The sequence below is a fragment of the Onychostoma macrolepis genome, chromosome 03, assembly GCF_012432095.1.
Source record: "Onychostoma macrolepis isolate SWU-2019 chromosome 03, ASM1243209v1, whole genome shotgun sequence".
NCBI lineage: Eukaryota > Metazoa > Chordata > Actinopteri > Cypriniformes > Cyprinidae > Onychostoma > Onychostoma macrolepis.
Window position 1 is genome coordinate 15,964,259 of NC_081157.1, and position 26,484 is coordinate 15,990,742.

The 26,484-nt window shown below is 38.1% G+C and overlaps 1 protein-coding gene across 5 annotated transcripts in view; it reads left to right on the forward strand.

Moving 5' to 3' along the window:
• prkcab (protein kinase C, alpha, b) overlaps window positions 1–26,484 on the forward strand; it is a 183,283-nt gene that overhangs the window by 142,937 nt on the left and 13,862 nt on the right. For 4 of the 5 annotated variants that reach the window (XM_058768483.1, XM_058768487.1, XM_058768488.1 and 1 more), the window contains 6 exons: window positions 1,208–1,237; window positions 6,718–6,858; window positions 7,395–7,568; window positions 15,363–15,454; window positions 16,236–16,298; window positions 20,630–20,768. In XM_058768483.1, coding sequence (XP_058624466.1) covers window positions 1,208–1,237; window positions 6,718–6,858; window positions 7,395–7,568; window positions 15,363–15,454; window positions 16,236–16,298; window positions 20,630–20,768 — 639 coding nt within the window. The remainder of the gene's footprint in view (window positions 1–1,207; window positions 1,238–6,717; window positions 6,859–7,394; window positions 7,569–15,362; window positions 15,455–16,235; window positions 16,299–20,629; window positions 20,769–26,484) is intronic. The other variant, XM_058768484.1, reaches the window with a different exon arrangement.

Consider the following 26,484-nt stretch of genomic DNA (forward strand, 5'->3'; position numbering starts at 1 on the left):
GTGGGAACCAGGCCTGGCATATGAAGCGCCATGGTTTTGACAGTGTTCATGAATCACGACTTTTAGATGAATGTGCAGTTTTCTCAGACAAGCACGTACTCAGATACAGTGACACTGAAAAGTATTCAGACACTTCAGTCACTTAAAAAGCCTTGCACAATCTAATAAACAAACATATACAATATATTACATTATGTATTGCCCCACAATAAAAACTAAAGAGCTTTGATCATAAAACTTTTTAAAGCTAATTGCATTTATTTAAAAAAAAAAAAAAACATGCCACAAGTTTGTTAGGTTTAATACGTTAAAACAATCGCTTAATTTGGGCACAACTTGTGGTTGTCAGTGGATCATGTTAATAGTTAATATGATAAACTTCATGCATGGACACCTGTGTGAACGTGAGGAGAACTGGGCAAAAAATATCTCAGAAAAATTAACCCTGGAATTGTTACTTTGATTATGTAGTTATATAATGCAGTTAAATTCAGGTGTTTTTAAATGTGGCTTAAGTGCCCAAATACTTTTTGGGCCACTGCATATAAAAATAAATAACAATACAAAAAACTACAGTTCTCTGCAGTAATAGACCAATAGAATAAAATATTGCATCTTAAAAAAGAATTTAAACAAAAGTTTGGAGGGCAAAATCAATTATTACATTTTATTGTCTTTTGGTTGTAGTAAAGAGTAGTACAAATTTTGAATCTTTATTTTGTAATGAGGGTTAACACTTTATATTTGAAAGGCTAAACTGAAAAAAAGTGAGATGAAGAGCAAGTATCCATCTTTAAATGTTCTCCTCTTGTTGGGAAAACAAATATGTTTTTCACAAAATTGTGAATCTGTTTTGACAAAACAGGGACTAGAGATAGCTTTTTCAACATTTTTATTGACTATTTTTGTTTCAAAAACTGTCCTAGCAACTATGAGCAGAAATCACGCCAAATATTATTAGACAGTCTGGTAAAATGCTTTCTGTATGCCATCTTCTGCAGTTTTGCTAATGCTTGTGTCTGACAGTGAGTGATTTGTCTGTGGCTGTGTTGGTTTGACTGATCCTCTCTCCTTGTTCTGTGACATTTGTTTCCTGCCTTTCTGCATCTACAGCAGAAGTCTGAAGAGACCTGCTGTGTCCCCACAGTCCCTGTGTATCCCTGTATGCAGATAGCAGACTAACATCCCAGTTTTTTCCCTCTTATAGGCCTGTCAGTTCAATATCCACCTGCTGAAGGTAGCCTCCTCTCTCTGCCCTGTTCGCCTCCCGTCTGTCTTTATCTGTTCATCTTAGAGTATTATAATTCACTCCCTCTGATTATTTGTGTGGCTCAGGCTGCTACAAAGAAATCAGATTTACTAACAAAGATGCAATCCAACTTCTTTCAGGTTTCTATTCACTTTCACTTCACACACACTTTCTTGCTCTTTCTTTATTGAGATCTGACCTCTGATCAGTGAAAGAGGTGACAAAAATGGTGCCACCTGAGCATGAAATATGATTAATTTCAAAACTATGAATGAACAGTAATGATCAGCAATATATTTATTTTTTTGTCAACAGATGATAACATGATAACAGATTAAGTGATACTACAACCTATTATATATCTGTTGTAAGGCAACAGTGTTAAATGGGGCATTCCAATGATATTCCAATGCAAAATGAATTTTGTATTTTGTAAGTTATTGCATTAAACATAAAATCTATCAAATAGTCATTGGCTCCTTTCACACACAGACACACAAACACGTTTATTCCAGTTCTTCAGCCATAAGCACTGCAGTTGTTAGTAAATAGCTCAGCAGAGCACAGAAGCTAAAGGACAGGCAATGATCTTTGGCTGTTTGTGATCTGCGTCGGCCTTCTATAGATCATAGAAGGTTTCCTCACACTCTGACCCTGAGCATGCTTCATGTGCATCCTGAACGAATGACCAACTAGATCACATCTTTTTGTCTAGCACCACAGAAAGATTCTGTTGTAGTCACTCACTGAAAAACTGTATTAACACTGTTTTTGTTTCACTGCACTGTTGACAGTCTCAAGTGCACTAGTGTTTGGGTTTGCATGTAGATGTAACGCTCACTTACATGAGATCTCCAATAGGGGGCAGGACTTGATAACTCTTCTAGATGTGTCTGACGTTTACTATTTCTCAAAGAGCTCATGCCCATTTTCAACCCTTAAATGACTTCATGTGAGAATAGATGCATAACAATGTATTATTGGGTCATTTTCTAGACAGTATTTGCTATATATAATTAGGAAGTGTACATATATTTTACAAAATATTGTTAGGTGTGTTTAACTTTCGTATACTTAACTTAAAATGTATGAATCGTATAAATACGTTATTACACTGTAATTACAATTAATATAACATGTAATTACATCTGTAATTACACTATTTCACATACTATTTAAAATGTGCATCTTAATTTGTACCCCAATGTAGATAGTATCACATCCTCTCTCTCTCTCTTCCTTTCAGCTTGCTCCCTTTATCATTGGTCAGATAGTATCACATCGTATTATATTAATATAATAGTAACATAGAGACACCGAAAACATGAAAACGATTTTGTGTAGGTGGCTGAATGGTAATTTTTCTTCTTTGAAAAGTTTTTACACAGGATGTTTATACACTGTTTATTTAGATTTCTACCTATAACATTAACCCTTACCTTATTATTATTATTTTTCTAGCTGCAAATGCAAATCTTGCAAAAACTGTATGTACACAAGAAATATAGGTAACACTTTAGTTTAGGGACCAATTCTCACTATAAACATATTAAGCAACTCTATTAGTGGTTTATTAATGTTTATAAAGCACATATTAATGTCTTATTCTGCATGACCATATTTTAGTTTTCTTAATACGACTACTTAACTACTACCTTACTAACTATTAATAAGCAGCAAATGTGGAGTTTATTGAGGAAAAACTTGTGCATAATAGTGAGAATTGGTCCCCAAACTAAGGTGTGACCATTATGTCTCACTCTGTTTGAAAAAATAAAGGTTCCAGAAGGTTTTTCGGAGCAATGCAATGAAGAACTATTTTGTGTTCCTCAAAAAACATTTCAGTAAACAGTTCTTAAAAGAACCATTTGAAGAACATTTTAATCTGAAGAACCTTATTTTTCTACTTAAGAACGTTTTTTGTGCGATGGAAAGGTTCTTCTAATGAGACCCTAAAATGGCATCTTACTTCAGGTGACACATATTCTAGTACACTATTGTTTTGCCAAAAAAAAAATGTAATAGAATCTGCAATGTAATCTATGAAAAAAACTTACCTTACATTTTAGCATTAGGTCTTTGTACAATGTTCGTGATAATATACTGGTTCTATTTGGTTTCCAGCAAATGAGAATTATTATTATTATTTTTTTTATCTTCTAACCCCTGCTGTATAAGATTGGATCTGCAGTTTAAGACGTCTCTAAGAAAGCTCTTCATGTTTAATAATTGAGCATGATAAATCTAAAATCAACCACACGATGGCTCCCTTCATACAGTAGGTTTATCATCCAAAATGTTTAACAGATGCTTTTATTCAGAGTGGTTTACAAATAAGGAATAGAATACAAAAGATTGATACTAAAGGGGCAGCAACATAAGAATGGCTTAGAAAATACCAGCTAGAACCAAATTGTTTGGGAGTGTAATAACAGCTTGTTGAGAAGAGCAGAGCTTCTGTGCGCTGGTATATACCTGAACTAGTGACTGTTCTCTGCAAGTATTTTTACCTTGAATGTGATGTGAACAGCTGCTAGCATGTCTATTCTGGATCTCCAGAAACTTAGAGTAAAAGTAAGAGAAACTGAGAAATCCTAATAATGAAAAAATCATGCATCACAGCACTGATTCAATTAATAATGCAGCTGCAAATCAGTCACATGCTTGTGTAACATCTCAGTATTATGTAAGTCCTTAGCCATGCAAGTCTGCACACCTGCCTAATACACATTAGTTATTTCTAGAGGACATTAGGATGACATCACTTTAATAATTCTAGAGAAGAATTTATAACAGCTGTCTCAAATTAAATTAGCATATGAAACCTTTGATAATTCTTTGGCATTTCTCCATCATGGTGTCTGTACAGTCAGAGGACACACAGAGTGATGGTGTTCCTCTCATCTCACAGACATTAGCGGGCCCTTCTGTTAACTGGGGGTCTTTTCCATTACAAAAATATGATATTTCATTCAGATTTTTAACATTCTATGACATATTATGTCTTAGTGATAATATGTATCTTTGTGCACATTTCTTTTTCACATTAAATGTATTAAATATTAAAACACCATCAGAATTGTAACAGAGGCATAGGGTGTTTATTAGAAGGAAAAAATAATGCTATTATCATTGTTTACTGTACAAAATCATGGTAACAAGGCTGATATTTTTAAAACATTTTTTAATGATAGAACATTGCCTAAACATAATAGCATGCCTATTATTAACATATTGGCTATTTATTAGCACTTATAAAGCACATATTTTGCATGACCATATTCTGCATCCCTAACCCTACCCTAATATTTAGCAATTGCCTTTTTTTTAATTGATTATTAATAAACAGCAAATTAGTAGTTTATAAGGAGTTTATGTTAATAGCGAGAATTGGACCTTAAAATAAAGTGTGACCAGAATACCTATAATAACAGAAAAAGTGTCAGTTATTAATTGTTAAAGTCATTTTCTACACATACAGTATGTTAATAAAGGCACCCATTTTGTAGAATGAGCATTGCACATTGAGAATAGTGTGGTGTAGTCTATCAAAACTGACCACAGCGGACAACTAGTTAGCAGATAGGAAAAAATAAAAGAATAGAGAGTGCGTTAGTGCCCTAGATGCTGCCTGTGAGCACAAAACAACAGGATGGAGTAGAGTGTTATAGTCGAAAGCAAGTCAGAGTGTGTGAAAGATGTTTGAGGTGTAATTGCTGGGTTTGAAGGAGGGTGATAGCCCCTCATTATCACTGTGAACCGGTGAACCATGAAGAGTCTCACTGAGCTCCACTGGATATGAACGCCACAAACAGAGCAACATCAACTTCACTTAAAGACTCTGTATTCTCTTTTGAGGTGGATATTTGTGAAGGACACAATGCAAGTAGACTTTACATGATTTGGAAGACGGCCTGTGTGTCAACCATGAGTCGGGTTTATTTAGCACGCTGCACCCTACAGGGGTGTTCACACTGACAGCGATTTGGAGTGATCGGTCTCATACATTTTTATTGAGTTGCCCATTAAGGTGACATGAACGTCAGCAACCATAGGCAATGCAACAAAATGGAGCAAGTCAAGTCAAGTCACCTTTATTTATATAGCGCTTTTAACAATACAGATTGTGTCAAAGCACTTAACAGTATCAGAGCAGAGTTTAACTGTAGGGCACCTTCACACTAGAGGAGAACTGGCCCCCCGACTGAGCCTGGTTTCTCCCAAGGTTTTTTTCTCCATTCTGTCACAGAGGGAGTTTTGGTTCCTTGCCGCTGTCGCCTCTGGCTTGCTCAGTTGGGGACACTTAATTTCTAGCGATTATCGTCGATTTGGTTGCACAGATACTATTTAAACTAAACTGAGCTAGACAATGACATCTCTGAATTCAATAATGAAATGCCTTTAACTGAAAATTGAGTGTTTAATCTTATCATTATACATTACTGACACTCTATCCTCCAATTTGATACTGTTAAGTGCTTTGACACAATCTGTATTGTTAAAAGCGCTATATAAATAAAGGTGACTTGACTTGACTAGAGAAAGAAAACAGTTAGGTCAATCGGAAATCAAGCATATAAATACAGTCAGTTGCATTTTGCATTTAGTTTGGGGACCAATTCTCACTATTAACTAACTATTAACTTCCATTTACCTCAGTAAACTCCTAATTGGCTGCTTATTAATAGTTAGAAAGGTAGTTGTTAAGTTTAGGTATGGGGTAGGATTTAGGAATCTAAAATATGGTCATGCAGAATAAGGCATTACTATGTGTTTCATAAGTACTAATAAACAGCCAATATACTCGTAATATGCATGCTGAGAATTGGTCCCTAAACTAAAGTGTTACCATAAGTTCATACAAAAATATGTTTAATATGTTTTTTTTTCTTTTCTTTTACATCCCTGTGCCACACCATCAATGCTAAAATCAGTAGATTCACTGTGTAAAGCCTAGTGAACTGGCTGTATGGTGCGATATAGTGAAATTACGTGACTCACATGCCGCCTGATCCAGTTGGACACAGCAGCAATGTTGCTGTAACTGACAGTGACTGGGTGACCTTCAGCGACTGAATCACTGATAGTGTGAATGGACTTTAAATTAACCCAGACATTAAAGCCAAGCTTACTCTAGGTCACCATGATATGCTTTACAGTATACAGAAGAACAAACTTTGAGAAGGGTATGGGAGCTAATTGTAAGGATGAGCCTGGAGGTTCTTGTTCAGTTGGCCTGAAGATCTCCACAGCATCTTTACATCTCTCTCCAGCAGCTGTGGACGTCTCTCAAGCCCAGCATACATTTTTCTGCATGTCCTGTCATTTTCACACAGGCCTGACCATGTTACAGCACGTTTCTAAGAAGTGCCATATTGTGTAGTTGAGCACGCAACAGAGTGCTGTGGAGGCTCATGTGTGTGTTTGGGCACGGATTGGTTATTGATCACTCTCCATCACTCTTGTAGAAAGCCAAGCTCGGTCCTGGGAAGAAAGTCATCACTCCCACTGATCATCGACGCTTCAGTTTACCATCAGGAAACATGAACAGAGTTCAACTCAATGACTTCCATTTTCTGGCTCTTCTGGGCAAAGGCAGTTTTGGGAAGGTCAGTCACATACTCACTGCTCCTGTCATGATAAATCAAGATAAATCTCACAAAAATCCAGCTGCTAGATCTTCCTCAGAACAACTTTGTTTCTCAGTGGAGTGAATAAGCCATGCTTGACTCTCTAAAATGGTGTAAAGCCAAAAAGACTGAAGACTAATAGGCTACCATAGGTTCTGTGGATAAAGGTGCAGTCAAATTAGTGAAATTTCATCAACATTTCACTGGCAAAAAAAGGGTCCATTGTCTCATCAATAGCTTAGCAGTAGCTTTGTATAAAGCACAGCTTACACAGAAGTCAAGCAGCTTTCTGTTGGATTTGAGTACATAAAAACAAGAGAAATCTGCAAGGAAAACTTTTTCTCCCTCACGCGAAATTTCCGATTGCACTGATTCCTATTGGAGTGATTCAATTATACCTGCAAAATTACACCAAGCAGCAGTAAATGTGACTGCACTTTAAGAAGGCATATGCCAAATGACTTACTAACCCACACCATGAGTTTCCACTCAGTGTGTGTTTGTTTTCAACATAGGTAATGTTGGCAGAAATGAAGTCCACTGAGGAGCTATACGCCATTAAAATCCTGAAGAAAGATGTGGTGATCCAGGATGACGATGTGGAGTGCACAATGGTGGAGAAGAGAGTGCTGGCCCAGAGAGATAAGCCACCTTTCCTCACCCAACTGCACTCCTGCTTCCAGACTGTGGTGAGAAATGCATCTCTTTATATCTATTGTCTTAAAAATGAAGGTGCTTAAAAGGTTCTTCACAGCGATACCATAGAAGAACCATTTTTGGTTCCACAAAGAACCATCTCTTTCTTACCTTTTTATAATCTGAAGAACCTTCTTTCGCCACAAAGAACCTTTTGTGAAACAGAAAGGTTCTTCAGATGTTAAAGGTTCTTTATGGAACCATTTAGACAAAAAAAGGTTCTTCTGTGGCATCGTGAAGCACCTTTATTTTTAAGAGTGTGGGGGCGTTTCTGTTGCCAGTAGCTGTCACAATATCAGTAGTCAGTAGACACAGAGAAGTATTTTTCTCGCCCTCATTCCAAACTGTATGATGTTTCCTTTTCTATGGAATTTGGTTAAATCCTTATCTTTTCCATGCAGTTAGCATGTCAAAACCCAAAAAGACAGCTCCATAAAAAACATAAAAGTATCATAAATGTAGTCTTCTGAAGCCATACAATATAGCTACTCAGGCTCATTGGAAATATCCTCTACCTACATTTCTGTAAAACTCCAAAAACGTACCTACACGAATCGCTGCAGTTTCTAGAAATGAACACTAGAGGCGGTAAAACTTTACAGGGCCAGAATTTAGATTAAGAATTTTCACAAAATTCCTTGCACAATATTGTGATATGACTTCAAAACAATTTTAATATGCTGCAAGTTTTGAAAACTGATACTTTTAAACATTAGCATCACATATACAGCTTCATATGTCTGGGTTTTCTGACACAGTATATTTGCCCGGTAGCTCACTCGATACGGCGTTTCACTTGTGAGGTGAAGTGCTCCGGGACAAATCTAATTGATTTCAGAGCTGTTTGTCGTGAATGATTATAATTTTAGTTTGTTCCTCACACAAAGTAATCATATATAGCTAACCCTGGACCACAAAACCATAAGTCATAAGGGTACATTTTTTGAAATTGAGATTTATACAGCTGAATAAATAAGCTTTCCATTGATGTATGGTTTGTTAGGATAGGACAGTATTTGGTTGAGAAACAACTATTTGAAAATCTGGAATCTGAGGGTGCAAAAAAATCAAAATATTGAGAAAATCGCCTTTAAAGTTGAATTTAAAATGAAGTTCTTAGCAATGCATATTACTAATCAAAAATTAAGTTTTGCTATATATACGATAGGAAATTAGCAAAATATCTTAATGGAACATGATCTTTACTTAATAGCATAATGATTTTTGGCATAAAAGAAAAATCGATCATTTTGAGCCACACAATGTATTGCTGGCTATTGCAACAAATATACCTCAGCAACTTAAGACTGGTTTTGTGCTCCAGGGTCACATATGGTTTCAGAAGATTTTGAGTATAGCATGCAGGTCATATTGATTTGTTTGACAGTCACTTTCATTGTGGAAAAGAGCTGCATGAAGAAGAAATTCTCATTCTCTGTTTCATAGAAAAATGTAGACAAACAACTGATGTACGTAATAGTTCAGGGGTTTGTAAGTGTGAGACAGGGGAAGCTCCTCCAGCAGTCACAGCAGGCCGCTCTCAGTATGGGCATCCTGCTGATGAATAATGCAACAGATCCCAGCATGCCCTCTCTAAATATTCATGAGCTGCACGCAGACAGCAAACCAGCCATCATGTCCACTCGCATTTCACTCCCAACACCATACTCCCCCTGGGTTGGTCACGATGCTTCTCCGGCATAACTGGTGTCAGAGTAAGCTGACACAGCCCTGTTGAAAAGGTCTGCAGAGCTGTTCACCAGCGTATGTTGTGTTTTGGGGCTGTGGTGGAGTCCTCACCAGACTTCGTAAATAGCATAGCCAGCATGACTTCCTTATTCAATCAGCCAGACTATGACCAAACCAGCATGGTAATATAAAAACAGAAGATTATGGCTAAGCTATGATGTTATCAGGATTTAAAGATTGGGATTTTTTCTGCAGTACTAGAAAGTTCGATAATATTATCATGGTGACAAATAAGCAGAATTTGCGCCAAAACTGTAGAATACATCTCAGAAAGCCCATTTGTGAGCCAGTAGACCATCCTTACTGTTGAGCCCTGAGAAGCTTAAGAGACATTTGTGACCCTGGAGCACAAAACCAGTTATGAGTAGTACGGGTATATTCGTAGCAATAGCCATGCAATATACATTGTATGGGTCAAAATTTTCAATTTTTCTTTTATGCCAAAAATCATTAGGATATTAAGCAAAGATCATGTTCCATGAAGATATTTAGTAAATTCCTTACCGTAAATATATGAAAACTTCATTTTTTATTAGTAATATGGGTAACACTTTAGAATATTATAGGGAACACTTATTCACTATTAACTACGACTTTTCCCTCAATAAATTCCTAATTTGCTGCTTATTAATAGTTAGTAAGGTAGTTGTTACTACGCATTAATATGTGCTTAATTACTACTAATAAATGGCTAATATTCTAGTAATATGCATGCTAATAAGCAACTAGTTAAGAGACCCTAAAGTAAAGTGTTACCATAATATGCATTGCTAAGAACTTAATTTGGACAACTTTAAAGGTGATTTTCTCAATATTCAGATTTTTTTTTTTTGCACCTTCAGATTCCAGATTTTCAAATAGATTTAGATTTAGTCATTTTGCAGACGCTTTTATCCAAAGCGACTTACAATTGGGGAATACATAAAGCGATTCATCTTGAAGAGGCAATCAAACAGACGAAGTGCTTGCAACACCAAGTCTCAGGCATTGTTCAAATAAATACAAACTACCAAAGGAAGGAATAAGTAAAGAGAATTTTTATTTATTTTTTTTTTTTTTTAAGTTTAGGATGAAGTCAAGTGCTGTCGAAAGAGATGAGTTTTCATTTGTTGCTTGAAGATTGACAGGGATCCAGCATTCCGGATAGGGGTGGGAAGATCGTTCCACCAGCCAGGAATGGTGAACGAGAATGTTCTGGAGAGTGATTTTGAGCCTCTCTGTGATGGTACCATGAGGCGTCGCTCACTAGCAGATCTCAGATTTCTGGAGGGGATGTAGTTTGTTAATAGAGAGTGCAAGTAAACGGGTGCTGAGCCAGTGGTTGTTCTATATGCAAGCATCAGTGTCTTGAACTTGATGCGAGCCGCGACTGGTAGCCAGTGCAGGGAGATAAAGAGAGGTGTAACATGGGCTCTTTTGGGCTCGTTGAAGACCAGTCGTGCCGCTGCATTCTGAATCATTTGTAGAGGTTTGACTGTGTTAGACGGAAGTCCAGCCAGAAGAGCATTGCAATAGTCCAGCCTAGAAATGACAAGGGCCTGGACAAGAAGTTGTGCAGCATGCTCTGTCAGAAAGGGCCTGATCTTTCTGATGTTATATAGTGCAAACCTGCAAGATCGAGCAGTCTTTGCAATGTGGTCTTTGAAGGTCAGCTGATCATCAAAGATTACACCAAGATTTCTGACCGAAGTTGATGGGGTTATTGTTGATGAACCTAACTGGATCGTGAAGTCATGCTGTAGAGTCGGAGTGGCAGGGAGGAGAAGAAGCTCAGTCTTTGCCAGGTTGAGCTGGAGGTGATGTTCTTTCATCCATGCCGAGATGTCCGCCAGGCAACCTGAGATCCTTGCAGCTACCGTTGGATCATCTGGTTGAAAAGAGAGGTAGAGCTGTGTGTCATCAGCGTAGCAATGGTATGAGAATCCATGTGCCTGTATGATGGGACCCAGTGATGTAGTGTATGTGGAGAAGAGGAGGGGTCCAAGAACTGATCCCTGAGGAACCCCAGTGACCAGTGTATGTGCTTTGGATACCTCCCCTCCCCAGGCCACCCTGAAAGTGAGATAGGATTCAAACCAGCGAAGTGGAATTCCAGCGATGCCCAGTGATGAGAGGGTGGACAGGAGTATCTGATGATTGACAGTGTCAAAAGCGGCAGATAGATCCAGCAGAATGAGGACTGATGATTTGGAATGGGCTTTTGCAATTCGCAGGGCTTCAGTGACCGAGAGAAGCGCAGTCTCAGTTGAATGCAGTGTTAATTTCGTCGACGAAGACTAAGACGAAAAATATTCGTCAACGAACCTTTTTTCTGTGACTAAGACGAGACGTTGACGAGCTAAAATTAATGTCTGATTATAAAAACTATGACGAAATTTATGCCGCGTCTTCATTAACAAGACGAGATGGGACTAAAATGTTATTTGAGGACTACCGGACATTCAAAATACATCCTATATGCTAAATTAACTGTCTTGTCTTTCAAAATGTGCGTCTCTGTCATTGGATTACAATCAGATGAGGGGCGTATCTCAGTATGGCAGCCGCAGTGGACGGATAGGCTATCAAAACGCAAACTAACGATCTGAAACAATAGCCTCAGCACCCGAAGGGTTAGGGATAGGGTGACCAGACGTCCCGTTTTTCCCAGGAGTCACAATTCGTTGTCGATTAATTTAAAGTTAGTGACGGCGGGATAGGCGGAGTCGCGCTAATAGAAGCGCTCTCTCTCGCGCGCGCACGCTCCACTTCTTCAGTTCTCATACAACGCGCGATCAGTTCTCAGCTCTCAAATACACACATAGCAGTCCTGTGTCTATCGTGTAGAGTCAGAGTATCTCACATAAATACAGTCAGTTATGGCTTAAGTGAGCGTAAACAGGTGGATGTAAACTGAATGTGTGTCAGTATTACATGCATGCCTTCCGTCTTAAAGGGACAGCATTCCTAATTATCCGTGTCATAAATGTTAACCAACAAAAGATGTTAAATAAATGTATAATTAAGTAAAGCTACTGTATCTGAAAAATGAGTTTAATTTTTATCTCTACCAAAAAATTAAAATGTATTCCAGTTTTTCCAAATCCAATCCTTGATTCGAATTTCTCATAAGCTTAATTGATTTGGTCTAAAGAGAGAAGAATTGATGCCTATTTTTGTTTGAATACTACATATAAAATAGCTACCAAAATAAATGTTGTTAACTGCACTTTGACTAAAAGTAAAGACTAAAAGTTGACAAAAATACAATGACTTTTCGTTGACTAAAACTAGACTAAAACTATGAAATACTCAAATGACTAAAATGTGACTAAGACTATTAAGCATTTTCGTCTCAAGACTAAGACTAAGACTAAATCAAAAATTCCTGCCAAAATTAACACTGGTTGAATGGCCCCTCCTGAAACCTGACTGTTTAGCATCCAGTTTGTCGTTCTGTGAAAGAAACAGTGAGACTTGGTTGAAGACGACTCTTTCAAGTGTTTTCGCTATGAACGGAAGGAGAGAGACAGGTCTGTAGTTTTCTATAAGAGAAGTGTTTAATGTAGGTTTTTTGAGCAGTGGGGTTACCCGAGCCTGTTTGAACGCAATGGGGAAGTTGCCTGTGAGGAGGGATGTGTTGATGATGTGTATGAGTGCAGGTAAGAGTGTGGGTGAGATTGCTTGGAGAAGGTGTGAGGGGATTGGGTCAAGAGGACATGTTGTAGGATGGTTGGAGAGGAGAAGCTTGGATACTTCAGCTTCAGTGAGGGGAAAGAAAGAGAAGATGGGAGTTTTAGCAGTGGATGTGGTAGGGTGAGGGTCCTGTGTGCGTGGAGGTGAAAACTGACCACTGATTGATCTAGTTTTGTCTGTAAAGAAAGTGGCAAAGTCATCAGCTGTAATAGAGGTGGTGGGAGGTGGTGGAGGGGGACAGAGGAGAGAATTAAATGTTCTGAAGAGATTACGCATGTCTGGAGCGCTGTCGATCTTGTTGCGGAAATGTGAGGATTTGGCAGTGTGGACTTTAGCAGAGAAGGATGTGAGCATAGACTGGTACCTACTGAGGTCCGACAGATCGTTTGATTTGCGCCATTTTCTCTCTGCCGCTCTGAGTGTAGTCCGATGTTCACAAAGAACCTCAGATAACCAGGGGTTGGAAGTAGCAGCCCATGCTGGCCTAGAGGAGAGAGAACAAATGTCGTCTAGACAAGAGATTAAGGTAGAGTATAAAGTCTCAGTAGCTGCGTTTACATCCAGAGATGAGAAATGGGTAGATGAGGGAAGAGAGGAGGATACTACAGAGGAAAGATGGGAAGGAGAAAGGGAGCGCAGGTTTCGTCTAAAAGTAACTGGTAGGGGGGTTGGTGGCACAGGAGAAGCAAAGTGTAATGTAAATGTAATGAAGAAATGGTCCGAAGTATGTAGTGGTTGTACCAGAATGTTATCTGCAGTACAATTGCGTGTGTAAATTAAGTCAAGTTGGTTGCCTGATTTGTGCGTGCTAGTAGTGGTAAGGCGTTTGAGATCAAATGAAGCTAGGAGTGAATGGAAGTCTGTAGCATAAGGCTTGTCTAGGTGAATGTTGAAATCACCAAAGACTAAGAGTGGAGTGCCATCCTCCATGAAAGAGGACAGCAGCCCGTCCAGCTCCTCTAGGAAGGTGGCTAGAATTTGGCTAGGGGACGGTAAATGACCACAATCTGGAGTTTTATCGAGCTGATACAGTAATGGCATGAGATTCAAATGAGTTGTAATTGCATAGGGAAGAGCGGGTTGAGTATTTCCAATTGTTAGAAATGAGCAGACCAGTGCCTCCACCCCGGCCAACTAGACGCGGGGTATGAGAGAAAGAGAGATTAGTAGAGAGAGCAGCTGGGGTTGCTGAGTCTTCTGGACGAATCCAGGTCTCAGTCAAGCCCAAGATGCTGAGCGTGATTTTAAAGAAAAGCAGAAATGAAGTCAGCTTTGTTGACGGCTGACTGACAATTCCAGAGACCCACAGAGAAGGAAAGAGGTGTAGTGGAGGAGGTAGAGATAAGTCGCAGGTTAGCAGGGTTACGTTGCCGTCTGCGTGGGACGTTAGAGCGTGGTTGAGAGAGAACCGGAATGGTTTGGAAACACATGATAGAGGTGGCAGGAAAGAGGATGGAAACGGAGAGTGTGTAAGGGAAGGGGGAAAAAAGAAAAGATACTTAAGTGTGTCGCTCGGTGTCGTTGCTCGGGTTAAAGTCGCGCAGGAAAAGTCGATGGTCTTTACCCTCGTCGGTCTTCACATGAGGAGGCTGAACGCTTCCGCTGATGCTTCCGCGTCAGCGCTCGGACCTCTGATAAATACAGCCTAACACACTACAGTGAAAACAGCTGTGGCCAGCTTCTGATTGGCCCAGCCAATAGCCAAGTGCAAATAACTCAAGACGAAACTAACACTTCGCTTGCAAGGAGCAATGAAAATGATCCAGGTTCCTTCTTAGCCGAGGTGCAAATTATTATAATTAACAGAAAGTGCAATCAAACATCAAAACCTCAACGAAAATGCAGAATAGAAATAGAAGGGAAACGAAAGTATTCCTTCCTAACAGCAAGTAAATAATTTAAACAACAGATCTATGACCAAGTATCGCAACACTTACGAGCTGCTGTCCGTCTCTTCTGGTGAATATTCGGCTTCAAATAGTTGTATCTCGGCCAAATATTGTCATATCCTAACAAACCTTACATCAATGGAAAGCTTTCAGATGATGTATAAATCTCAGTTTCAAAAAATTGACCCTTATGACTGGTTTTGTTGTCCAGGGTCACATTTAAGAAATGCTTTAGTCAATATGCAATATGTGTTTTTGTTGTGAAAGTAATCGATTTACCAATCTGAGAAAGAAAAAAGAGAAGGTCACAGCAGATTTTCCTGACACCAGTGTGTCTGTCATACAGTATATCAATATGTCAATGGCATCCTGTCTGATCTGAGGTCAGTACATGGATTGATTCAGTACTGCATACAGGGGCTTACTTGTTTATTTTGTGCAGCTGTACTATTTATCTCATTTGTCTTTTGTCAGGATCGTCTGTACTTTGTAATGGAGTACATTAACGGTGGAGACCTGATGTATCACATCCAGCAAGTGGGCAAGTTTAAGGAGCCACAAGCCGTGTAAGACGTGACTCACTTCTTACTGTCAATCAAAAACACACGAGTACAGACTAATGATGAACACATAATCAAGCAAGACACATAGCTTTAGATGTGACTGAACATGCTGGGTCGTCTGCACAGTATGTTTGTATGGCTACCTTCGCACTGGAACACCAGCTTAATGCATGCTATACTGTGAAATGTGCATGGTAACCTGTTCACATTTCTTTCCAACACCAACACATTCCAACTTAAAATGCTGACAAATGTACTCTAATCCTTAATGAAGATTTGTCTTAGATTCTTCAAATCAGAATCAATTTAAAAGCAGTACAAATACTACCATGTTTATTAAACAGTTTAAATATTTACCATTTTAAATTGTCATTTTTTAATGTTTTTGAATTACTGTACAGTACTGTACAGTATAAAAATGGCACAGATGAAAAGCTGTGAACATTTGCTTCATCAACACCCAGTCTTCACTCATGAATAAAACTGCAAACACAAACCAGGAAACGTATGAGGAGTGTTCATGAAGAGCTTCTCCTGAAATAGAGTTGTTCATGTTGTTATTCTAATATATGTATGTGTGAGCAGCAAATGTCTGAGCTCACAACTCCACACCATTTTTTCACCTTGTCAACAGAGGCTAGAAAATTTCTGCTGGAACAATCAATGCAAGTTTATTTCCTTTGCTTCTAGTAAGGGCTGGGATGCCAGTCTGAGAAATACAAAACAAATGTGCATGTTAATGAATGTGTGATGTTGACTAATCGGCACTGTGTTGTGTTGACAGATTCTATGCAGCAGAGATTGCTGTCGGACTCTTCTTTCTTCATAGGAAGGGGATTATTTACAGGTGAGTGGATTACAGCATCTTTAGTATTACAGTACATAGTAATTGGTCTACACAGAATTGAGGAGCACAGTTGGTCTTATAGATGCAGTCACATGCTGTCAGTGTGTCTCCATCAGTGGAAAACACACATTAATTGGAGCAGACTCTCCACATGATCAAATTAGATTAGCTGAGAACAGAGCCAGTGACAGCTGAGATGGCGTCAAGACAAACCTATTAAAATTCAATTTTTTATTACTGTTACGACAGTACAGAGAAAAACCTTAGATTATATGCCACATAATTGCAGTAAATTCAGGACAAGCATACACTCTACTGTTTAGCTTTTACTGAGTATCTAAAGACACCCCTGTTGAAAAAAAAACAGCATATGCTGGTTAGGTATGTTTTGAAGCATGGCTGCTGGTTTAAGCTGGTCCTTAGCTGGTCCTAAACAACTAGCTCCTTCTCAGACCAGCTTAGGAGGACCAGCACATGACCAGCTTAAACTAGCTCAAACCAGCAGCCATGCTTCAAAACATACCTAACCAGCATATGTTGGATTTTTCAACAGGGACAGTTAAATCACAGTTGGATTTTTCTGACTTTTAGTCCATTCTGTCAATGTGCTCCTAAAAGTTGATATATACAGTATTACCTGGGAAGATGGACTGAAAATATTGATGACTTGCAATCATAGCAAATGTTCTCTTCAATAATGCCTGCAACAAGCAATATAATGAACCATAATGCTTTAATGATCTGTAATACCTTTAATGGAAGTCTATATCAAGCCATTTGGAGGGTTAAAAGCAATATGTTTTTCATATATTTGCTGATATGTGACCCTGGACCACATTGAGATTTATACATAATCTGAAACTTGAATAAATAATCATTCCGTTGATGTAAGGTTTGTTATGATAGGACAATATTTGGCTGAGATACAACTATTTGAAAATCTGGAATCTGAGGGTGCAAAGAAAAAAAAATCTAAATACTGAGAAAATCACCTTTAAAGTTGTCCAAATGAAGTCCTTAGCAATGCATATTACTTGTTATAACAATTAAGTTTTGATATATTTACAGTAGGAAATTTACAATATATCTTCAACGAACATGATCTTTACTAATATCCTAATGATTTTTGCCATAAAAGAAAAATGGATCATTTTGACCCATATTGTTGGCTATTGCTACAAATATGACTGTGCTACTTATGACTGGTTTAGTGGTCTAGGGTCACTTTTTTTATTTTTTTATTTTTTTGCTGATTAACTGATTATGTATTACAGCAATTCCTGCATGTAAACAGCGCTGGCCACTTTCTGACATCTGATGAATACTGAACGGAATGTTCATATTCATCATGATAGGAGATATTCAGAAGTAGTGGATACACCATTTCTGTATCTGTTTTTATAAACTTCTTCTGTCAAACAGAATGTCACAAAGATGCTGCACATAGAACTTTAGCTTCTTTAAACACAGAACATACCTTCAATTGCATCAATCATGAAAACTACGAATAATTTACAGAAATAATAATGTGATTAAACGGAGCCTTATTATGCAAATATTCTTATTTACAATAGCTAACATCCATTCTAGAGAAATACTACCTGAATATGATGAAAATTATAGACATCAAGAGGTGTGGAAAACATATTTGTGTGAAAACTGAAAAACAATTAAGAAAAATCATTACTGAAATGCCTGTGACGTGTACTGTAAATATATTTTGTCCATTTTTGTCTAAAATTGTCCAATCAATTGTTCTCTTGAATAACAGTAGCAATTAGTAATATAAAATAATGAACCGTAATGCTTTAATGAACTGTAATTCACTAAAATAGTCTGTCTTAGACTTTCTGAGTTTTTAAAAGCAAATGTTTTCTCAAGTTTGATTTTACATTGTTAAAGCTTTTACATAAATTCTGCAGCAAAATGTTGTACATAGAGCTTAAGCTGTTTTAACCTGTCAGCTCCCAGCTGTTATTTGCAATAGCTAACATATCCATATTCTAGAGGAATGCTACCTGAACGAGATGCAAATTATAGACATCAGATGTGTGGAGAATACAGTGTCGTTGAAAACTAGGGTTGGGTACCGAAACCCGGTACCAATATGGCACCGGTACCTAAGTAACCGGTATGTACTAGAACCGAATCAGAACGGAGATTTCGGTGCCTCATTTCGGTGCCATGCCTGAGCGATCGATTAAAATATTTTTCCTTTGTTTCTCATCACCGGCACCGCACGTGAAAAATAATTTCCCGACTGAGAAAATGCACGTGGACTCACGTCGGAAAGCTCGAATAATACAAGTCCAACAAATCTTTGTAGTAGTAACGCAAGTGTGCTGTTTTCACATTCTGACTTAAAAGCACAACTCGGGAAATGAGAGCATCGCGTGAATGCAGAAATTACACTTGCTCTGACGGCAGCAGGTAGCGTTCCATTAACTAGCTAAGCTAAACATGCTTAAATTAGGGCTGGGTGATATGAGAAAAAATTCATATCTCGGTATCTTTTGGCTGATGTGTTGTATATGGTATATATCTCGGTATTTTGTATTTGGATTAAACAAATAAAGTGAATGTAAGCAAGTTGGCATATATTATGTGCAAAAAGGGTTAAAATCACATTACATTCTAACATTGTAACATTTCAATCTAAAAACAAAAAAAATAATGCTTTTAAAGCAGAAGTTAAATTTACTAAACTAAAAATGAAAATAAAGCACAGACTGAGTAGAAATGGCTATTTTGATTACCCCATTACTTTACAGTTAGTGCTATCATACAAATACGCTTACTTGTAGGTTTAAAATTCTGCATACATCACATTTATTGTCCAACTACAAATATTTCAGCAAAATGTATATTTTAGTCAGAGTTATTGCGCTCCGTCTGTTTGTTCTAAATGAAGTCTGTGAAGTTTAGCGGAGAATCGCAAAGCAAAAGCTCACGCACTTCTGACAGCAAAATGGAAATATTTCCATAGCTTTCTAACATTTACAGATGGAGAATATGTAAGTTCACATTACCTGTGAAATGTAAGTGCATTAGGGAAAACAGCACGTCTCAAACACATTAAACAGCACGTCTCTATCAGCGGCACACGCAACCTTTCTGTCAGAGCCGCTTTAAACTGAAACTATAAACTATACGCTAGTATATCTTAGGAGTTTTTTTTTTTTTTTTTTAAAGCCCTTCATATAAAGCTTGTCACGTTTAGAACAAATTGTATTATGCACTTTCTCCGCAGCAGTTCAGTCTCTGTCCTCCCTAGATATTTTTTCAGCTGCGCTCGTATCAAGCTTATAAAGAATATATCGATATATCATGGTAACTCAATATACCGCCCAGCCCTAGCTTAAATTAAAATGCCTAAAACTAAAATTATCTTGTATTCTCGTTTTTAAACCTGTTGTCCAACAAAAGAGAACATTATAACCTTTTTAGTCCACAACAGTTAAATGCTTCCTTTTGTGATCTGATGTCGCTTCTTGTCACAGAATGAGGCAGAAAATATGTTCCATAGGCTACTAATGCATCGATTAGCAATGGATTATTAATATACTTAATTATTATGAAAATACCAGCGATGGCTTGAATAACACAGATAAACTATATATTGTTGTAGTCGAGTGTTTAATGTATTTGTTTTATCATTCAAAACATTTATATCTTCTGTTTACTCAGTTACAGCAATAGCAATGCCTTTGTCCATATCGGGATTTCCTGGAGCTTCATGAATTGCATATACAGTATGTTTATATATACATATACCTGTGTATATATATATAACAAGTATCGGTTCAGGCACCGTTTAGGCACCGGCACCGTTTTAAAAGTATCGATTTGGCACCGGTATCAAAAAAACCCCAAACGATACCCAACCCTATTGAAAACACATATTGCTTGTTGTAAACAACATTACTCAGGGTTTAGCAGGTCCGAAACACCCATGAAATGCGGTATAAATATTCCTGTCCAGAGAATGAGTCACTCTCTGAGGAAAAGGGGGCTGTAAGAAAGGCTGTTTATCTGCAGCACTGTCTGCATTCAGCTCCACACTCGCCGTTCCCGTCCCTGCAGGGCTGCAGCGTTCAGCTCACATTAATCATGCTCTTTGATGATGAAGGCTGAGCGTGGCTGAGGTCGCCCTGACCTCGCTTTTACTGCCCACTCGCACGCGGCCGTACACACCCACAACTAAAGACCACACTATTAACTGTGAACTGTCTGCTGGGTGAAACGAGGGAAGGCAGATATACAGCATCTGCCATGAACAGTAGTTATCTGCAGTGAATTTCATACACCTGGTTTGTGCATTTTGTCCTCAGAGATCTGAAGTTGGATAACGTGATGTTGGACTCCGAGGGCCACATCAAGATTGCAGACTTTGGCATGTGTAAGGAACACATGTATGAGGGCATGACGACACGCACCTTCTGTGGAACGCCGGATTACATCGCCCCGGAGGTGAGGGACGACTGAGACTGCATAAAAAAAAAAAACATTTATTCACCCATAATACCACCCCAAACCTGTTTGATTTGATTTCTTCTGTGGAACACAAAAGGCGATTTATCTTGGCCATTCATCAATATAATGAAAGTTGTGAGGAGAGAGGTTGTCAAACTTCAGGTTAAGAGAGAGTGATAACCAATTTTGACTGAAATCGAATGGCCCAGACTGCCTCATATACCTCATATTCACTGCATGTAGGAAACAACTTCAGGCCTTAAAGTCCTCACCCTTGCTGACCTCTCAACCAGACTTACACTACCTTATAACACACAACTCATGTAACATTAAACAACCCAGGCTCTGTGTAAAAACATGCCTGTGGCGATATCTCTGCAAAATAATATTATATTGCTTCTTTTCTCAGCACTTTCAAAATGAAATGTTCAGGGAGTTATTTTTTCTGGATTTAGTTTTATCTGAAACAGATTAACATGAATCATGTATCTTTATTACATTTATGATGGCAGTTCAGGAATGAAATGACCAGTAAGTAGTGTGTAAAGGTTAACGTAGTCTCAGCCTCAGACGTCACGCCGACGAAATGTTGGCTAAACGTCTGATGCATATGGTACACTTAGCTGGAAACACTTCAGAGTTTTGAAGTCGTCATCGGATTGGTTAAATTATACAGGATTTCTGGGAGACGTGTGTCGCATTCTTTAACGTTCCGCCTGGAAACAAAAATGCTGTGGCGCCAAACCCCCTCACGAAAGAAGAAAGCCGTCGTGTTTACAAATGATGACGAGTGCTTGTCAGGATCAACTAAACACTGAATTTTCAAAAGTATGTGAAAATTTCAAAGTTCGCAGCATAGAATCTTTAAAATATGTCCGAGAGTTTTACACACAGGTCTGTTATTGTGGCAATATTTCCACGCCCCTAAACATGACGTGGAACAAAACAAAACCTGATTGGTTGCTTTACCTGTCAGTCATATTTGGCCTCTAGGGCGGGCCTTGGCCATTGAAAGCAGCCAAAGTTTCCAGGTCTTCAGCCGTCAGTCTGAAGGTCTGGCTACGCGAGACTAAGGTTAACATACTGTACCACCTACACTAAACCCTACACTAAACCTACCAAAAGTGTCAATAAAAGAAAACAAAGCATAAACTTGCATTTTCTGAAGTAATCATGTAATTTTAGCTTGTTTCTTCAAACCTTTGAGCTCTTTTATCATGGCTCATGTTTCATGGGACTCATACCCTAGTACAAGTGCATTGTGTACCAGGTGAGCTACTGAGCAAGTTTACTACATCAGAAAAGCCATACATATGGAGCTGGTTATGTGATGCAAAAATCAAAATGAATAGAATGTTAGAATTTTCAGATTTTTTGAATGAAAGATCAAAAGGATAAACAATGTAGATTTATTTTCACAGCCGCCTTTGCTCATATTTACCAAGGGTGCCAATATTAGTGGAGGGCACTGTAAGTCTTTATTAAACAATAATGTGGCACTGTAATTGTACATACAATACAGCTCATTTTTCTACACATGCCTATGAATTTTATAATTCTTAGGTGAAACCAGCCCATTTTGTCAAATTCAAAATACTGCCCATTTTTAAAAATAAGTATTGTTTAATAAATATTTCAAATAATTTAATGTTTGTATGAACATGGAATATATTGTAGATTTTAATTGTTTATTAAAAATGTTAAAAATAAAAATAATTTCACTAGATATTTTTTATATAATTGCCTTTAATTCATTATGTTATTCTTTACTATTCCCTAACTGCCTTTCCGTTGCGTTGTCAAATCGAGTAGTTTGTCATGTTAGACCCAGTCTGAATTTTAATTAGTATCTAATTACTTTGAAATCTATAATAAATCATGAATAAAGAGTTCATTTATTTATTTTTCATATGTATTTAAACATAAATGTTTTAGTTTTTGCCTTTTTTTTTACATACATGGCCACACCATTCACTAATAGCCACATTTTAATTTGCTCTCTTTGCAAAGCCCACAGTGATATTGACCTGTAGATTAGCGCTGTGACATTTCCACTGAAGCATGTGGCAGCTTTATATCTTGTGTTTGTGTGTGAGCGAGTGTGTGAGCATGTGTGTGTGAGGGGGGATCAAGCTGCAGAGCTGTGTGGGTTGCAGGAACACCGTGCTCTCCTCCAGCATTATGACACAAAAGGAGATGCACTGTGTGAAAAGCATATTGTAGGTGGGAAGAGAGAAAGCAAACATAAACATGATGTATTCCTGGCGGGATCCTCATATCTCAAATATAGCTTTTAAAACAAACGAGTGAGTTTGGTTCTCAGGACAGGATTGGGTGCTTTGATACAGAATGTGTGTGTGTGTGTATGTGTGTGAACAGGTTTATATATCCTGGTGGGGACTTAAACCTGAATACACACAGACTCATGGGGACTCGTGTCACGGTGGGGACCTAAATTGAGGTCCCCATGGGTACAAAAACTTATAAATCATACAGATTGAGTTTTATTTTTTTGAGAAAGTAAAAATGCAGAAAGTTTCCTGTAAGGGGTAGGTTTAGGTGTAGGCGATAGAAAATACGGTTTGTACAGTATAAAAACCATTACACCTATGTAGAGTCCCTACAAGGATAGCTGACCAGACCAGTGTGTGTGTGTGTGTATAAAGGATTTGAGGAAACTTTGATCTCTTTATATTGCACATAGCTTGCAGATTGCTTATGACTCTTTGAGTCCTTTCAAGTGTCGCCTTGAAGTCTTCATCTAATTCCTCACTTATTGATCTCCTCAGGTCTGATCATTGACCCTTATAATCATTTAAATAGAAGAGTCTAGAAAACATTCGGTGCCAGCCATGATTTATATAATTCCAGCAATTACATGCATTTATTTACTGAGCTCAGTTTGAATTATTGAGGTGTTAATGTGAAGTGTCTCTGTCCAAGTGAGCTATCAATCTGATTATAATGTAAATATATACTGTTATGTGAACTACACCCTTTAACTTGCACATTAAGGAAATCTCTAAATATAATCATAGAAATGTGGAATAATTATAAGGGTTGCAGACAACACACACACTGCTAAAAATGCTGCCATCCCACCAAGTGTGTCTTCAGACTCTTGAGTGTATTCTGAATCTAAAGAAGGTCAGCATGACTTCATCATCTCAGCTTCTCCATTAGAACCTCCAGCACGTCCGTGTCCTGACACAATCATTTATTCATCCATAAGCAGCCCTCCCACCTCTTCATCTGTCCTGACTTTATTCAAACCCTCCAGCCAATCACACACCAGCCCCCATCTGCCGTCTTTATATTACTGCAGATGGGATGTTATTTTTAGAAACACAATGAAATTTGTATTTTTATACATACAGTTCTCTAGATGACTGGTCTGAGCAGCAGATGTTTGGTTCTTCAAACTTAGCTGTTACATTTTGTGGAAAAAATTCTCCCATAGTGCAGTGACGATGTCATATGGTCGATGAATATCAAAAATGTACCATGGAATCCAAAAACCATTGTGTTGACTTCCAGATTCACACTGTCATAGGAAATGAGGCAATCGTTAATGTTCATCCTCTCTTTAGATAAATGCTAATGAAGACATGATCAGATATATTGACCTTCCTGGTTCTAAAAGCAATTGTAACCCCATGAATAGATCAATAGTTTAAATTTGCTCTGGAAAACAGGTGCTGGAAGAAGACTTAATCAACAGCTACGCTCAGCTGCATGCTTTCTGCCATTTTATTGACAGTGGAAAGTCGAGAGATGACATGAAAATTATGTGGAAAAGAGAGGAAATTGACACGAGACAGATTTAAACTTGCCTGCATGAGAATTGCAGCTCAGTATGTTGGAACAAGTGACATTTTGTCATAGCAGTGTTGCATAATAATAATAAAACCCTATAAATAAATTGACTTCTACATAAATTGGACAGGACAGATTACATCCTGGTCTTATGCGCACAAAACTGTGCAAACTAAACAGAAAAATACAACCTGAATTCCAGAAATGTTGGGATGTTTTTTAAATTTGAATAAAATAAAAACAAAAAGACTTTTAAATCACATGAGCCAATATTTTATTCACAATAGAACACAGAGAACATAACAAAAGTTTAAACGGAGAAATGTTACACTTTTATCCACTAAATGAGCTCATTTGAAATTTGATGCCTGCTACAGGTCTCAAAAAAGTTGGCTCGGGGGCAACAAAGGGCTGAAAAAGCTAGACATTTTGAAAAGATTCAGCTGGGAGAACATCTAGCAACTAATTAAGTTAATTGACATCAGGTCTGTAACATGATTAGCTATAAAAGGGATGTCTTAGAGAGGCAGAGTCTCTCAGAAGTAAAGATGGGCAGAGGCTCTCCAATCTGTGAAAGAGTGCGTAAAAAGATTGTGGAATACTTTAAAACAAAAAAACTGAAAGAACTGAAGAAATCTCTGTGCGTAAGGGACAAGGCCGAAAACCTTTGTTGGATGACCGTGGTCTTCAGGCCCACAGACGACACTACATCACTCATCGGCATGATTCTGTCATTGACATTACTAAATGGCCCCAGGAATACTTCCAGAAACCACTGTCTGTGGTTCCGCTGTGCCATCTGCAGTTGCCAACTAAAGCTCTATCATGCAAAAAGGAAGCCATATGTGAACATGGTCCAGAAGCGCTGTCATGTCCTGTTCGGCCAAGGCTCATTTAAAATGCACTGTTTCAAAGTGGAAAAGTGTTCTATGGTCAGACGAGTCCAAATTTGATATTCTTGTTGGAAATTACAGACCTTCCAGCATGTTATCAGCGTTCAGTTCAAAAGCCAGCATCTCTGATGGTATGGGGGTGCATAAGTGCATACGGTATACTGGGCAGCTTGCATGTTTTGGAAGGCACTATGAATGCTGAAAGGTATATAAGGGTTTTAGAGCAACATATGCTCCCCTCCAGACAACGTGTATTTCAGCAGGACAATGTAAAACCACATACTGCAGCTATTACAACAGCATAGCTTCGTAGTAGAAGAGTCCGGGTGCTGAATTGGCCTGCCTGCAGCCCAGATCTTTCACCTATAGAGAACATTTGGTGCATCATTAAACGAAAAATACGTCAAAGATGACCACAAACACTTCAGCAGCTGGAAACCTATTTCAGGCAAGAATGGGACTAAATTCCAAAACCAAAACTCCAGAAACTCATAACTTCGATGCCCAGATGTCTTCAAACTGTTTTGAAAAGAGGATGAGATGCCACACCATGATAAACATGCCCCCGTCCCAACTATTTTGAGACCTGTAGCAGGCATCAAATTTGAAACGAGCTCATTTTGTGCATAAAATTGTAAACATTTCTCAGTTTAAACATTTGTTATATTATCTATGTTCTGTTGTGAATAAAATATTGACTCATGTGATTTGAAATTCTTTTACTTTTCATTTTATTCAAAAAAAAAAAAAAATGTCCCAACATTTACGTAATTCGGGTTGTACCTTTGTATAAAGGAAAAGGGCTCTTATACTGTAGTCACAGTCATGAAGCGAGATCCACTACTTTCTCTAATTGGAGTGATATATTGACTCACTTACCATGTTTTTTGGCGAGATTTTCTTTTTTGTCGAGTATTTAGACAGACCCCAGGAAGAATCAGACCCCAGGAAGAATTATGCTAGGCCATTTTATTTTATTTTCCTTTTATTATTATTATTATTTT